Below are 12,631 nucleotides of genomic sequence, written 5' to 3'. Positions count from 1 at the left end.
CCCCCAGAACCCCCCTATCACTCCATCACCCCCCATATCACGCCCCATCATCATCCCCCATGACCCCACATGAACCTCCCCATCATCCCCAACATCATCCCTAGATACTCCCACCCAGCATCACCCCCAGCATCCTCCATCAACCCCCCCAGCACACCCATCATCATTCATCTGTCCCCCGGTCCCCTCCCTCATGTCCTCATCACCTTTCAGCATCCCCAGCATCCCCCCATCATCCCCAGGATCACCCCCATCCCCTAGGATGTCCCCCATCACTCTCCATCAACCTGATCACCCCTTCAGCATCCCCCCAATACCACCCCATCACTCTTCATCACCCCCAGCACCCCCATCATCACCCATCTGTCCCCAGACCCCCCATCACCTCAGTATCACCCCCATCACCCTCTATCACCCCTCAGTTCTCCCTTCAGTAGGGAGGATTGATCCCATCATTCTCCATCATCCCACCAGCATCCCCCCATCATCGCCATCACTCCCCCATCCTCCCCCCAGCACTGCTCCCATCACCCCCATCACTCTTCATCACCCCCAGCACCCCCATCATCACCCATCTGTCCCCCAAGCCCCTTCCTCAGCCCTGCCCAGCCCCTTGCCCATGCTGTGGGGGTCCCAACGCTGTCCCTTCCCGCAGGACTGTGCCCCCGGGTACACGCGCACTGGCGGGGGGCTGTACCTGGGGCACTGTGAGCTGTGCGAGTGCAACGGCCACTCCGAGAGCTGCCACCCCGAGAGCGGCGCCTGCTCCGTAAGGCCCCACATTCCGAACGTTTTGGGGGGAGCTGTGGTGTTAGCCCAGCCCTGACACCCCCAATTTGTGCCCCCACTGTCCCCCAGGGATGTTTGCACAACACGGCAGGGGACTTCTGTGACCAGTGCGCCCCCGGCTTCTACGGGGACGCCACCGCCGGGACCCCCGAGGACTGCCAGCCCTGCGCCTGTCCCCTCCCGTACCCTGAGAACCAGTGGGTGCCTGCACTGGGCTGGGGGTGCTGGGCTGGGGTGCCAGGGAAGGGACGTGCTCTCACCTTGCTCTGTCCCCGCAGGTTTTCCAGGACCTGTGAGAGCCTGGGAGGCGGCGGGTACCGCTGCACCGCCTGCGAGCCGGGCTACACTGGGCAGTACTGTGAGCGGTGAGGCTGCTGGCACCCCAAAACCTGCCCCAAAAACCCACCCCATGGGCTCACCCCCATGTACCCACCCCCAAGCCTCATCTCAATATACCCCTCGCCAAAACCAACCCCAATATACCCCTCCAAAAACCCACTCCATGGGCTCACCCCCGTATACCCACTCTGCTATACCTGCCCTGATGGGTTCACCCCCATATACCCACCCCAAAACCCCACCCTGATTGAGTCACCCTTATATATCCCCAAAACCCATCTGCATTGCCTCACCTTCACATACCCTGATGGGCTCACTCCCATAAATCCACCCACACGTACCCACCCCAATATACTCCTACTGTACCCACCCAGCGTGCTCAGCCCTATGAGCTCACCCCAATACATGTATCCTAAAGAGCATCTATATACTCACCCCGACATATGCACCCCAATATGCTCACCCCAATTTATGCACCCTGGTATACTCACCCTGATGGCCTTCCCCTTACAGACCCACCCCAAAGTGCTCCCCGGTACACCCACACTAATACACCCGTCCCAATATAGCCACCCCAGTGTTCTTCTGCTACACCCAGCCTGGTGTACCCACCCTTATGAGCTCACCCCAGATTTTGCATCCTAAAGGGCTCAGTCTGACATTAACACCTACCCTGATGGCCTCAAGCCCATGGAGATACCCCAAAGTGCCCGCCCTTATACCCGCCTTGATACAGTCACCACCCCACTACATTCATCCTGATGTACTCACCGTGATGTGCTCACCCCAATATACCCCAAAATGCTCATCCCCATACACACCCCAAAATACTTCCTCCCATCTGCACCCTGCCAGGCTCCCACAAACCCAGTGCTCCCCTTGTTCCCCGCAGCTGCGCCCCAGGTTACACGGGTGACCCCACGGTGCGGGGGCAGGGCTGCGTCCCCGCGGGGCCCCCGCCCGCGCTGGCCGTGCGCGTGCACCCCCTGCGCACCGCGGTGCCGCAGGGCAGCGCCGTCACCCTGCGCTGCCACGCCACCGGGGACCCCCCGCTCTACTACCACTGGGTGCGAGAGGACGGGCGGCCCCTCCCCGAGGGTGCCCAGAGCCGCCGGCAAGGTACTGGGAGGCTCCGGGGGGGACATCGGGGTGTCCCCAAGGTGTGGGGTGCCACCTGCGTGTCCCCCCAGGTGAGGAGCTGCACTTCCCCAGCATCCAGCCCTCTGAAGCCGGCGTCTACGTCTGCTCCTGCCGCAACCTCCGGCACAGCAACGCCAGCCGTGCCGAGGTCATCGTCACCGGTAGGTCGTTGTCACCAAGGGGGGGGACGTGCACGGAGGGGAGGCAGGAGCGGGGCTCACCTCTCTGTGTGGGCGCAGAGACCCCCGACAAGCCCATCACCGTCACTGTGGAGGAGAAGCGGGTGCAGCGGGTGCAGCCTGGAGCCGATGTCACCTTTGTCTGCACCGCCAAGAGCAAGGTGAGGGGAAGGGGGCACGGCATGGCAGGGGTGCTGCAGGGCACCCCTGGGTGTGTGCAGGAACATTCAGGGTGTGGAGATGCCCCTGGATGCCCACCTGGTCCTACAGAGCAAAGGGACACCCGAGGATGTACTCATGGGGACATCCAGAGCACAGGAGCTGCTGTGCCCATAGGGACCCCCAAGCCCCCCTGGGTCCTTACATAGCTCTATGGGACATCCCTGGGTGCCACCTCTCCCCCATGGGTGCACAGCTGGGCATGTGCCCCCCCACTGGGCCCATCCCAGTGGCCTCAGGCCTCCCCACCTCTGTCCCCCCAGTCTCCCGCCTACACCCTGGTGTGGACACGGCAGAACCACGGGACGCTGCCGGCAGGCGCCGTGGACTTCAACGGGATCCTGACGCTGCGCAGCGTGCGGCCCCAGGACGCCGGAGTCTACGTCTGCACCGGCTCCAACATGCTGGACATGGACCAGGGCACCGCCACGCTCTACGTCCAGGGTGAGCCCCCACACTGTGGCTCACCCCGTGGTGATGGGGTGATGGGCAGCACCAGGGTGATGGGCATATTGACTGCCCAGACAGGAAGGTGATGGGCCCAGGCACAGTGTGGTGGTTGCACTTAGCCCTCCATTGCTGGGTTTGAAGGGCACACTTTCCGTTTGGAGGTCGATGCCCAGATGCCAGGGTGATGGACACATTCAATGCCTGGATACCAGGGTGATAGGTTTGCTTGGTGCCCAGTCCTTCAGGTGATGAGCACACTCACCACCCTGGCTCTGTGGTGACGGTGCCCAGATGCTGGAGTGACGGGGACATTGAATGCCCAGACATCAGGGCAGTGGGCAGGTTTGGTGCCTAGATGCCAAGGTGATGGATAGGTTTGGTGCTTGCACATCAGGGTGGTGGGCAGGTTTGGTGCCTGGACTCCAGGGTGATGAGCACACTCCCCTGAGACCCACCCCCTCCTGCAGCTGCCTCAAAGACTCAGATGTTCTATGGACCCATTGAGTTCATGGAGGGGCACAGACCGGGTAAGTCACCAGGGGAGGGTTCCTGGGGTTCTGCATGCTCCCCCAACCCACTGCATGCTGGGGCTCCACGTGCACCCCGCTGCTGGCTGTGCCACGCCACCCCCGCTTCCCACCGCCCCACCGCCTGGGGACCGCACCGGTGGGGGGGGCCTGGCGAGCCCTAAGCGTCCCCCTGGGTTTCACCGCAGCTGGCACCGCCAGCGCCCCCACCGCCACCGTGGAGCCGGCGCAGCTGAGCGTGGCACCGGGGCAGCCGGCCGAGTTCCGCTGCGTGGTCACCGGCAGCCCCCAGCCCACCCTTGAGTGGCTCGGTAGGTGCCCACTGGGGACGGGGAGGACACTGGGAGCGGGTGGGGGGACACAGCAAGCAGGGGTGATGGCGGGCCATGTCCCTGCAGGTGCGCTGCCGCCGCAGGCTGTGGTTCAGGGCGGGACGCTGCGTTTCGCCGCGGTCGAGCCCTCTGACACCGGGCACTACGAGTGCCGGGCACGGAGCAGCGCCGGGCAGCACACGGCACGCGCCTTCCTCCATGTGCAAGGTGAGCGGCACCACCATCGTCCCTTTCATCCCCATTATCTTCAGCATCAGTCACCCCATCATCCCCATCATCTCTATCATCCCTGTCACCCCACTGTTGCCATCACCCCCATCCCCATCATTTCCATCATCCCCATTACCCCAATCATTCCCATCGCTGCTGTCATATACATCACCCCTATTGTCCCCATTGGCCTGCCACCCCTCTTGCTCTCATCATCACCCATCATCTGTGTCACTGCCCATCATCCCCGTTGTCCATCTCCATTGTCTCCATGGTCTGCATCATCCCGTAACCCTCATCATCCCTGTCACCTCCCATTGCCCATCATCCCCGTTGTCCATCTCCATTGTCTCCATGGTCTGCATCATCCCGTAACCCTCATCATCCCTGTCACCTCCCATTGCCCATCATCCCCGTTGTCCATCTCCATTGTCTCCATGGTCTGCATCATCCCGTAACCCTCATCATCCCTGTCACCTCCCATTGCCCATCATCCCCGTTGTCCATCTCCATTGTCTCCATGGTCTGCATCATCCCGTAACCCTCATCATCCCTGTCACCTCCCATTGCCCATCATCCCCTTTGTCCTCATCATCAACACCATTGTCTCTGTCACCTCCTATTCACACCCTTCATTGTCCCCACCATCCCTGTCGCTCTCATTGTCCCCACTGTTCTCTTCTTCCCCTTCATCCCGTTGTCCCCTCAGCTCCATCGTCCCATCATCCCTCATCATTCCACTGTTCCCATCACCCTTATCTTCTCCATCATCTGCATCGTCTCTGTCCACCCCACTGTTCCCATTGTCCCCATTGCCCCCAACACCCCCATCACCCCCACAGTCTCTGTCGTCCCCATCATTCCATTGTTCCCAACACCCTTATCATCCTCATTATCTCCATCATCTCCATCACTCTCATTGTCCCTCGTCGCCCTCATCACCTCCATCATCCCCCGGTGCCCTTCACCCTCATCATCTGCATCACTCATGTCACCCCCATTGTCCCCATCCCGCCATTGCCCCCAGCACCGCCCTGATCCCCCTCCCCGCAGGCGCAGGCACCCCACAGGTGCAGGTGAGCCCAGAGCGGACAGAGGTGCAGGAGGGCTCCACGGTGCGGCTCTACTGCCGGGTCTCAGGGTCCCCCACTGCCACCATCACCTGGGAGAAGCAGGGGGGCACTCTGCCGCCGCAGGTGAGCGGGATGCTGGCACCCGTGGGTGCTCCAGGGAGTGTGGGTGCACTGCAGGTGCCACTGACACCCACCCTTGTGCCACAGTCCCGCGCTGAGCACGGTGACATTGCCACGCTCGTCATCCCTGCTGTGACGGCAGCTGATGGTGGCATCTACCTCTGCGTGGGCACCAGTGCTGCTGGCATGGCCCGTGCTGCTATTGAGGTGGCCGTGGTGCCAGGTGAGGCGGGTGGGGGACACCAGTGGTGTTTGGGGATGGATTTTGCGGGGCTACAACCCACCCATGTCACCCCTTTTGCCCCCCTAAGGGGTGGCGCCGCCTGTCCGCATCGAGTCCTCATCCCCATCCGTCACCGAGGGACAGACCCTGGACCTGGACTGTGTGGTGGCAGGACCCAGCTCTGCCACCGTGACGTGGTACAAGCGTGGGGGCTCCCTGCCCGCTGGCCACCAGGTAGGGCACAGCAGGGTGGGCAGCACCCCAAACGCTGCCCCGTCCCCTGCTGTGTGACACCAAAGCATGTCCCCAACTGCAGGTTTCAGGGTCCCGGCTCCGTGTCCCCCACGTCACGGCAGCTGATTCAGGGGAGTACGTGTGCCGGGCAAGCTTGGGGACCGCTGTCCGGGAGGCATCTGTCGTTGTCACCGTTGTGGCCGCATCAGGCTCATCCTATGGTGAGACTGGGCTCAGCAGCACTGCAAGGAACAGCTGGTTCCCAACAGACGGTCACAGCTGCTCTGTCCTCCCCTGCAGGACCACCAGCTTCAGGTGTCCCCGTCCGGATCGAGGCATCCTCGTCCACCGTGGCCGAGGGACAGACCCTGGACCTCAACTGCATCGTGGCCGGGCAGGGACAGGCCACTGTCACCTGGTACAAGCGCGGGGGGTCCCTCCCAGCCAAGCACCAGGTAGGGGATGCAGAGGGTGATGTTGCAAAGGGTGGTTGGGGTTGATGCACAGCCCTTTGCAAGCCCAAGTGGCCCTGGTGGCCCTTGTGTCCCCTCCCCACAGGTGTCCGGCTCCCGTCTGCGGCTGCTGCAGGTGACAACGGCCGACTCAGGCGAGTATGTGTGCCGGGTGACCAGCGGGGCCACAACCAAGGAGAGCGCGGTCATGGTGACCATCCAGCCCAGCAGTGCCGGTGCCTACTGTGAGTGGGGACAGGGGGTGGGTGGCAGTGCCAACAGGGGGTCCTTATGTATCACAGCACTGAGCCGTGGCTCAGTGCCCATACTGGCGAGGTCCTGCTGTGGTCACTGGTGTCACCCTCCTGTCTCGGTCCCCAGCCCCAGCCAACACGACTCCCCTGCGCATCGACTCCCCGTCCTCTGCCGTGGTCGAGGGACAGACCCTGGACCTCAACTGTGTCATTGCCAGCCCCGCGCAGGCCACTGTCACCTGGTACAAGCGCGGGGGAACCCTCCCAGCCAAGCACCAGGTAGGGGACACAGAGGGGATGTCACCAAAGGGGGTGGGTGCAGCTGACCTACAGCTCTGGGGAAGCCTAGGTGGCCCATCCAAATCCTGTTGGCCCATGCAAGGCCAGCTGGCCCTGGGCAAGCCTAGGTGACCTGTGCGAATGCAGATGGTCTCATGGAAGCCCAGGTGGCCCCTATAAAGCCAGGTGACCCCATGCAAGACCAGGAGACCTCATGCAAGCCCTGGTGGTCCAATAAAAGTTAGGTGACCTATGGAAGCCCATGTAGCTCATGTAAGTCCAAGTGGTCCATGAAAGGTTAGGTGTCCCATTCAAGCCCTGGTCCCATTCAACCACTTGAGTGGTTCCACTCAAGTCCATGTGGCCCCATGGAAGCCCAAGTGTCCCCAGTAACCCCCATGTCCCCTCCCCACAGGTGTCCGGCTCCCGGCTGCGGCTACTGCAGGTGACAGCGGCCGACTCGGGCGAGTACGTGTGCCGGGTGACCAGTGGGGCCACCACCAAGGAAACCTCCATCATGGTGACCATCCAGCCCACCAGTGCTGGTGCCTACTGTGAGTGGGGACAGGGAACACGGGAGGTTACCCATTGTGGGGTGACACTGCTCCCAGTGTCCCTGGGAGGGTCACACACACGGTGGTGGTCACAGTCTCTAACCCATCTTGGTCTCCAGCCCCAGGCAGCACAACCCCACTGCGCATCGAGTCCTCATCCCTGTCATCCCCCGTGACTGAGGGACAGACCCTGGACCTGAACTGTGTCATTGCCAGCCCTGCACAGGCCACTGTCACCTGGTACAAGCGTGGGGGGACCCTCCCAGCCAAGCACCAGGTAGGGGACACGGAGTGGGGATGTCATCAAGCAGGGAAGATAGGGATGACATGCAGCTCTGGACAAGACCAGGTGGCCCATCCAAGTCCTGGGGACCCCATGCAAGTCATGATGACCCCATGCAAGGTTGGCTGGTCCTGGGCAGGCCCAGATGGCCCCATGACTGTGGAAGCCTAAATGACCCCAAGGAAGACCAAGTGACTACAAGGAAGCCCAAATTACCCTGTATAAGCCCAGGTGGCCCATGCAAGCCCAAAGTGTACCTGTGCAAGCTCAAGTGGCCTTGTGCAATCCCAGATGACCCCTTGCCAGAGCTGATGGCCCCTGTGACCCCTATGTCCCTCCCCACAGGTGTCCGGCTCCCGGCTGCGGCTGCTGCAGGTGACAGCGGCCGACTCGGGCGAGTACGTGTGCCGAGTGACCAGTGGGGCCACCACCAAGGAGATCTCCATCATGGTGACCATCCAGCCCAGCAGTGCCAGCACCTACCGTGAGTGGGGACAGGAGGAGGTGACTGAGGACTGGGGGGCAGTGCCGCAGTCCTTGGGGGTGACCCTCATGTCTCTGTCTCCAGCCGCTGGTGTCACCCCTCCGGTGCGCATCGAGTCCTCATCCTCCTCCGTGGCCGAGGGACAGACCCTGGACCTCAACTGCATTGTGGCCGGGCAGGGACAGGCCACTGTCACCTGGTACAAGCGCGGGGGGTCCCTCCCAGCCAAGCACCAGGTGGGGGACACTGAGGAGCGTTTTGGGGTGGAAAAGAGATTTTTGGTGGTGTTGAGGGGTTTATGTCTCCATTCTCATGTGTGTCACCTCTCCAGGTGTCGGGCACCCGCCTGCGCATCCCCCAGGTGACAGCAGCCGATTCAGGGGAGTACGTGTGCCGGGTGACATCAGGCAGTGTCACACATGAGACATCCCTCATCGTCACCATCCAGACTGGCGTTGGCTCCTCTTATGGTACTGAGATGGGTGAGAGGTGACATAGGGACATGGTGAGGACACAGTGTTGACCCTATGGACCCTACTGCCACCCCCAGCTGTTGGTGTCACGCCACCAGTGAGGATCGAGACCTCCTCCGCTGCTGTTACCGAGGGACAGACACTGGATCTCAACTGCATGGTGGCAGGACAGGGTCATCCCCATGTCACCTGGTACCGGCGTGGCGGGGCTCTGCCACCAAACAGCCAGGTGGGACATGGGGGAGGTGGCTTTGCCCTGCAGGCCACAACCCACATCAGATACTCATGTGTCCCCAACTTGTCATGTCCCCAGGTGTCAGGGACCCGCCTGCGCCTTGCACAAGTGGCAGTGGCCGATTCAGGGGAGTACGTGTGCCGGGTGACCCTGGGGACTGTCACCCAGGAGGCATCTGTCATTGTCACAGTGCCCAGCAGTGCCGACAGCTATTACAGTGAGTGTGGGAGCGGGCAGTGCTTGGGGACAGTCGGGTGTCACCTTGGTGATAAACGTTCCCCTTTCCCGTCCTCCCTCAGCCTCTGGCATCTCCCAGCCCCTCCGCATCGAGTCCTTGTCCTCGGCCATCGCGGAGGGACAGATCCTGGACCTCAACTGCGTGGTGGCAGGGTCCGGCCCCACCACCGTGACGTGGTACAAGCGTGGTGGCTCCCTGCCTGTTGGCCACCAGGTAGGGGGCAGGGGAGGGTCACTCTGAATTTGTCCCTTCCCCTGCTCTATGGTGCTGACTTGTTCCCTAACTGTTCCCTCCAGGTGTCAGGCACTCGCCTGCGCATCCCCCAGGTGACAGCAGCCGATTCGGGGGAGTACGTGTGCCGGGTGACATCAGGCGGCATCACGCAGGAGACGTCCCTCATCGTCACCATCGATGACGGAGACAACCCATCCCACTGTGAGTGCCACCCTCCAGGGGACAGGTTCCTGCTGGTGTCAGGGACCACTGGGGCCATTCACCCTCAACCCTGCCCATGCAGCCACCAGCGTCACGCCACCCATCCACATTGAGTCCTCGGCGTCCTCTGTCACCGAGGGACAGACTCTGGACCTGGACTGCGTGGTGGCCGGCCAGGGACAGGCCAGCATCACCTGGTACAAGCGCGGTGGGGCCCTCCCAGCCAAGCACCAGGTAGCTTGGGACACCGGTGGGGTGGGGGATGGTGGTTGCTGTGCGTGGCTGGGTGATGCCACCACCTTCTGTTATGATGTCCCCAGATTTCGGGGTCCCGGCTGCGGCTGTCACAGCTCTCGGTGGCTGATTCGGGAGAGTACGTGTGCCGGGCTGACACGGGCAGCGCCTCCCGCGAGGCCATCGTCTCTGTCACTGTCACCTCCCGTGACAGCTCCAGCTACCGTGAGTGTGGCCACAGGGTGAGGGAGGATGCTGAGGAGAGATGGGTGATGTGAGTGACCTCATGGCCTCTCTGTGCCTTTGTCCCCACAGGTTTGCAGAGCCCCATCATCTCCATCGACCCACACAGCATGGCAGTGGCACCAGGTGAAGATGCCACCTTCAAGTGCCGTGTCCACGATGGCGCCCGGCCTGTCAATATCACTTGGCGTATGGGGCCTGGCCAACACCTCCAAGGTATGGCGGTCCCCAGAGCGGTCCTGGCATGGTCCCCAGGGTGGCCCTGGTGCTGATGGCTCCTCCTTGCCCAGACAATGTGAAGATCAGTGCCAACGGCTCAGTCATCTCCATCACCGGTGCCCACGTGAGCAACCAGGGCGCCTACCACTGTGTGGCCTCCAACCGCTTCGGCGTCGCCAGCAGCGTCGTCAACCTCGTGGTGCAAGGTATGAGGTGGCCATGGTGACCCTGCCCCTGTCTCCATGTGCTCCAGGTGTTCTCAGGGCACATGTGTCCCCATACCTATGTCCTACATGTGCTCCTGGTGCCCTCGGGGTGGTCTTCCTGTTACCATGCTGGTGTCCTCCATGTCATCCACATACCACTGGGGTGATGGTGTCCCTATCCCCATCTCCTTTCCATGCTTCAGGTGCTCCTGGAGTGGTCGTGCCCATGTCCCCATGCTGGTGTCCTTCCAGGGACCCTAGGAGTTGTGATGTCCCCATCCCAGTTGCAGATGTCCTCCATGGGCTTCGGAAGCTCCTGAGATGTTGTGTCCCCATCCCCACACTCATGCTCATTTCCTCCCATGCTCCCAATGCTCCCAGGGTGATGGGTGCCCCTATAGCCAGGCACCTTCCAGCTGCCCTTCATGGTAGTGTCCCAATCCCCACCACAATGCCCTCCTCCTTCTCTAGGTGCCCCCACGGTGTCAGTGATGCCACCAGGCCCTGTGACAGTGAAGGAGGGCAAATCCCTGAGCCTGGAGTGCCTGGGCCGGGGTGAGCCGCGGCCGCTGGTGCGTTGGAGCCGGCTGGGCTCCCGGCAGAAGGTGGAGCACCAAACGCTGCTGCACATGGACAGCCAGGCCATCCTGCAGGTGAGTGGGCACCCAGGGGCACCATGGGGCACCCGGGAGTGCCTGGTGCTCATCCCCACCCTGTCCCCACCAGCTCTCACCGGCCAAGCCGGAGCACGCCGGGACCTACGTGTGCACGGCGCACAGTGCCCTGGGCTCGGCGCAGGCACGGGTGGATGTCAGCGTGGAGTCAGCGCAGCAGCACCCCGGGGCCCCCGAGGTCACCGCACCATCCACTGTCACCGTGGTGGCTGGGGACACCGCCACACTGCACTGCATGGCCAGAGGTATGGGGAGCCTGGAGGACAGTGGTGGAGAAGGGATGTTCTGAGCAGTACCTGACACCACGGTGATGGGCACGATGTGGTTGTAGGTGACCCAGTGCCCCGGATTGAGTGGTCGAAGCTGCGGGCACCCCTGCCCTGGCAGCACCGCGTGGTGAACGGCAGCCTGGTCATCCCTCGTGCCGCGCAGCAGGACTCGGGCCAGTACATCTGCAATGCCAGCAGCCCTGTCGGTTCCACCGAAGTCTTCGTCACCCTCGATGTAGAGAGTAAGAAGGGAACAGCAGGGGTTTGGGGCGCCGCTGGGTTCCTGCTGCCACCTCCGCTGTGGCCATCACCCATCCTTCCTCTGCATGTGGCCACCTCCACCCTTACATCCAGCCCTTCCTCGCAGGACCATCCTTGCTCCATCGCAGCACTCATCCTCCTCCTCTCAAGCTCCGTCACCAACCCTTCCCGTGGGTGTGTCCCCCTTCTTGTCCTATCCCTGTGCATGTCCCTCTCCACTTCTGCTCTCTCATCCATCCATCTAACCATTCATTGTGGATCCATCCATGGCTCATCCATCCCAGCTCAAGCCCATCTCTCTATCTCTGTTCATATCTCTCCTTCCATTTTTCGTCATGGATCCATCCATCTCGTTCATCCCTAGCACACACCCATATCTCTATCTCTTTATTCTAACATCCCTTTCTTCCTTGTGGATTCACCCATCACTCATCCATCACAGCTCATGACCATCTCTCCATCTCTGCTCAGACCTCTCCATCTGTGTTCTCCTTGTGGATTCATCAATTCTAGCACACACCCATCTCCCCACCTCCTTACTCTTCCATCCATTTTGTCCTTGTGAATTCACCCATCCCTCATCCATCATAGTTCATGTTCATCTCTCCATCTCCTCTCACGCCCTCCATCCATCCCTTCCTGGTGGACTCATCCATTGCTCACCCACTCCAGCTGACATTCCTCTGTTTCCTCTCACACCCCTCCATGTATCTCATCCTTGTGCATCCACCCATCTCTTGTTCATCGCAGCACACGCCATCTCTCCATCTCCTCTCACACCCTTCCATCTGTCCCTTCCTAGTGCATCATCCATCTCATCCATCCCAGCACATGCCCAACCACCATCTGCTCTCAAACTCTGCCAGTCATTGATCCATCCACCCATATACCTACCTCTTCCTTGTGGGTTCATCCATCACTCAACCATCCTAGCTCACATCCTTCTCCTAACTCTTCTATCCATCTCTTCTTTGTGCATCCATCCATGTGATCCATCCCAGCA

The 12,631-nt window shown here is 61.6% G+C and overlaps 1 protein-coding gene across 1 annotated transcript in view; it reads left to right on the top strand.

Annotated features, from left to right (window-relative positions):
* The window catches only part of HSPG2 (heparan sulfate proteoglycan 2), a 45,998-nt gene that overhangs the window by 21,130 nt on the left and 12,237 nt on the right, over nt 1-12,631 (top strand). Inside the window, exons 37-69 of the mRNA XM_068171850.1 lie at nt 656-769; nt 859-986; nt 1,068-1,154; nt 2,021-2,247; nt 2,319-2,429; nt 2,508-2,608; nt 2,930-3,110; nt 3,584-3,643; nt 3,832-3,954; nt 4,042-4,182; nt 5,239-5,381; nt 5,466-5,601; nt 5,690-5,835; nt 5,918-6,056; nt 6,136-6,290; nt 6,394-6,532; nt 6,669-6,820; nt 7,236-7,374; nt 7,494-7,651; nt 8,003-8,141; nt 8,226-8,377; nt 8,473-8,611; nt 8,692-8,843; nt 8,928-9,066; nt 9,149-9,300; nt 9,384-9,522; nt 9,605-9,756; nt 9,843-9,981; nt 10,072-10,215; nt 10,290-10,424; nt 10,896-11,077; nt 11,151-11,343; nt 11,430-11,609. Coding sequence (XP_068027951.1) covers nt 656-769; nt 859-986; nt 1,068-1,154; nt 2,021-2,247; nt 2,319-2,429; nt 2,508-2,608; nt 2,930-3,110; nt 3,584-3,643; nt 3,832-3,954; nt 4,042-4,182; nt 5,239-5,381; nt 5,466-5,601; nt 5,690-5,835; nt 5,918-6,056; nt 6,136-6,290; nt 6,394-6,532; nt 6,669-6,820; nt 7,236-7,374; nt 7,494-7,651; nt 8,003-8,141; nt 8,226-8,377; nt 8,473-8,611; nt 8,692-8,843; nt 8,928-9,066; nt 9,149-9,300; nt 9,384-9,522; nt 9,605-9,756; nt 9,843-9,981; nt 10,072-10,215; nt 10,290-10,424; nt 10,896-11,077; nt 11,151-11,343; nt 11,430-11,609 — 4,717 coding nt within the window. The remainder of the gene's footprint in view (nt 1-655; nt 770-858; nt 987-1,067; nt 1,155-2,020; nt 2,248-2,318; nt 2,430-2,507; nt 2,609-2,929; nt 3,111-3,583; nt 3,644-3,831; nt 3,955-4,041; nt 4,183-5,238; nt 5,382-5,465; nt 5,602-5,689; nt 5,836-5,917; nt 6,057-6,135; nt 6,291-6,393; nt 6,533-6,668; nt 6,821-7,235; nt 7,375-7,493; nt 7,652-8,002; nt 8,142-8,225; nt 8,378-8,472; nt 8,612-8,691; nt 8,844-8,927; nt 9,067-9,148; nt 9,301-9,383; nt 9,523-9,604; nt 9,757-9,842; nt 9,982-10,071; nt 10,216-10,289; nt 10,425-10,895; nt 11,078-11,150; nt 11,344-11,429; nt 11,610-12,631) is intronic.

Source organism: Anomalospiza imberbis, chromosome 23 (genome assembly GCF_031753505.1).
Source record: "Anomalospiza imberbis isolate Cuckoo-Finch-1a 21T00152 chromosome 23, ASM3175350v1, whole genome shotgun sequence".
NCBI lineage: Eukaryota > Metazoa > Chordata > Aves > Passeriformes > Viduidae > Anomalospiza > Anomalospiza imberbis.
The sequence above is the reverse complement of the archived record's forward strand: the minus strand, read 5'-3'. Positions and strand labels throughout refer to the sequence as shown.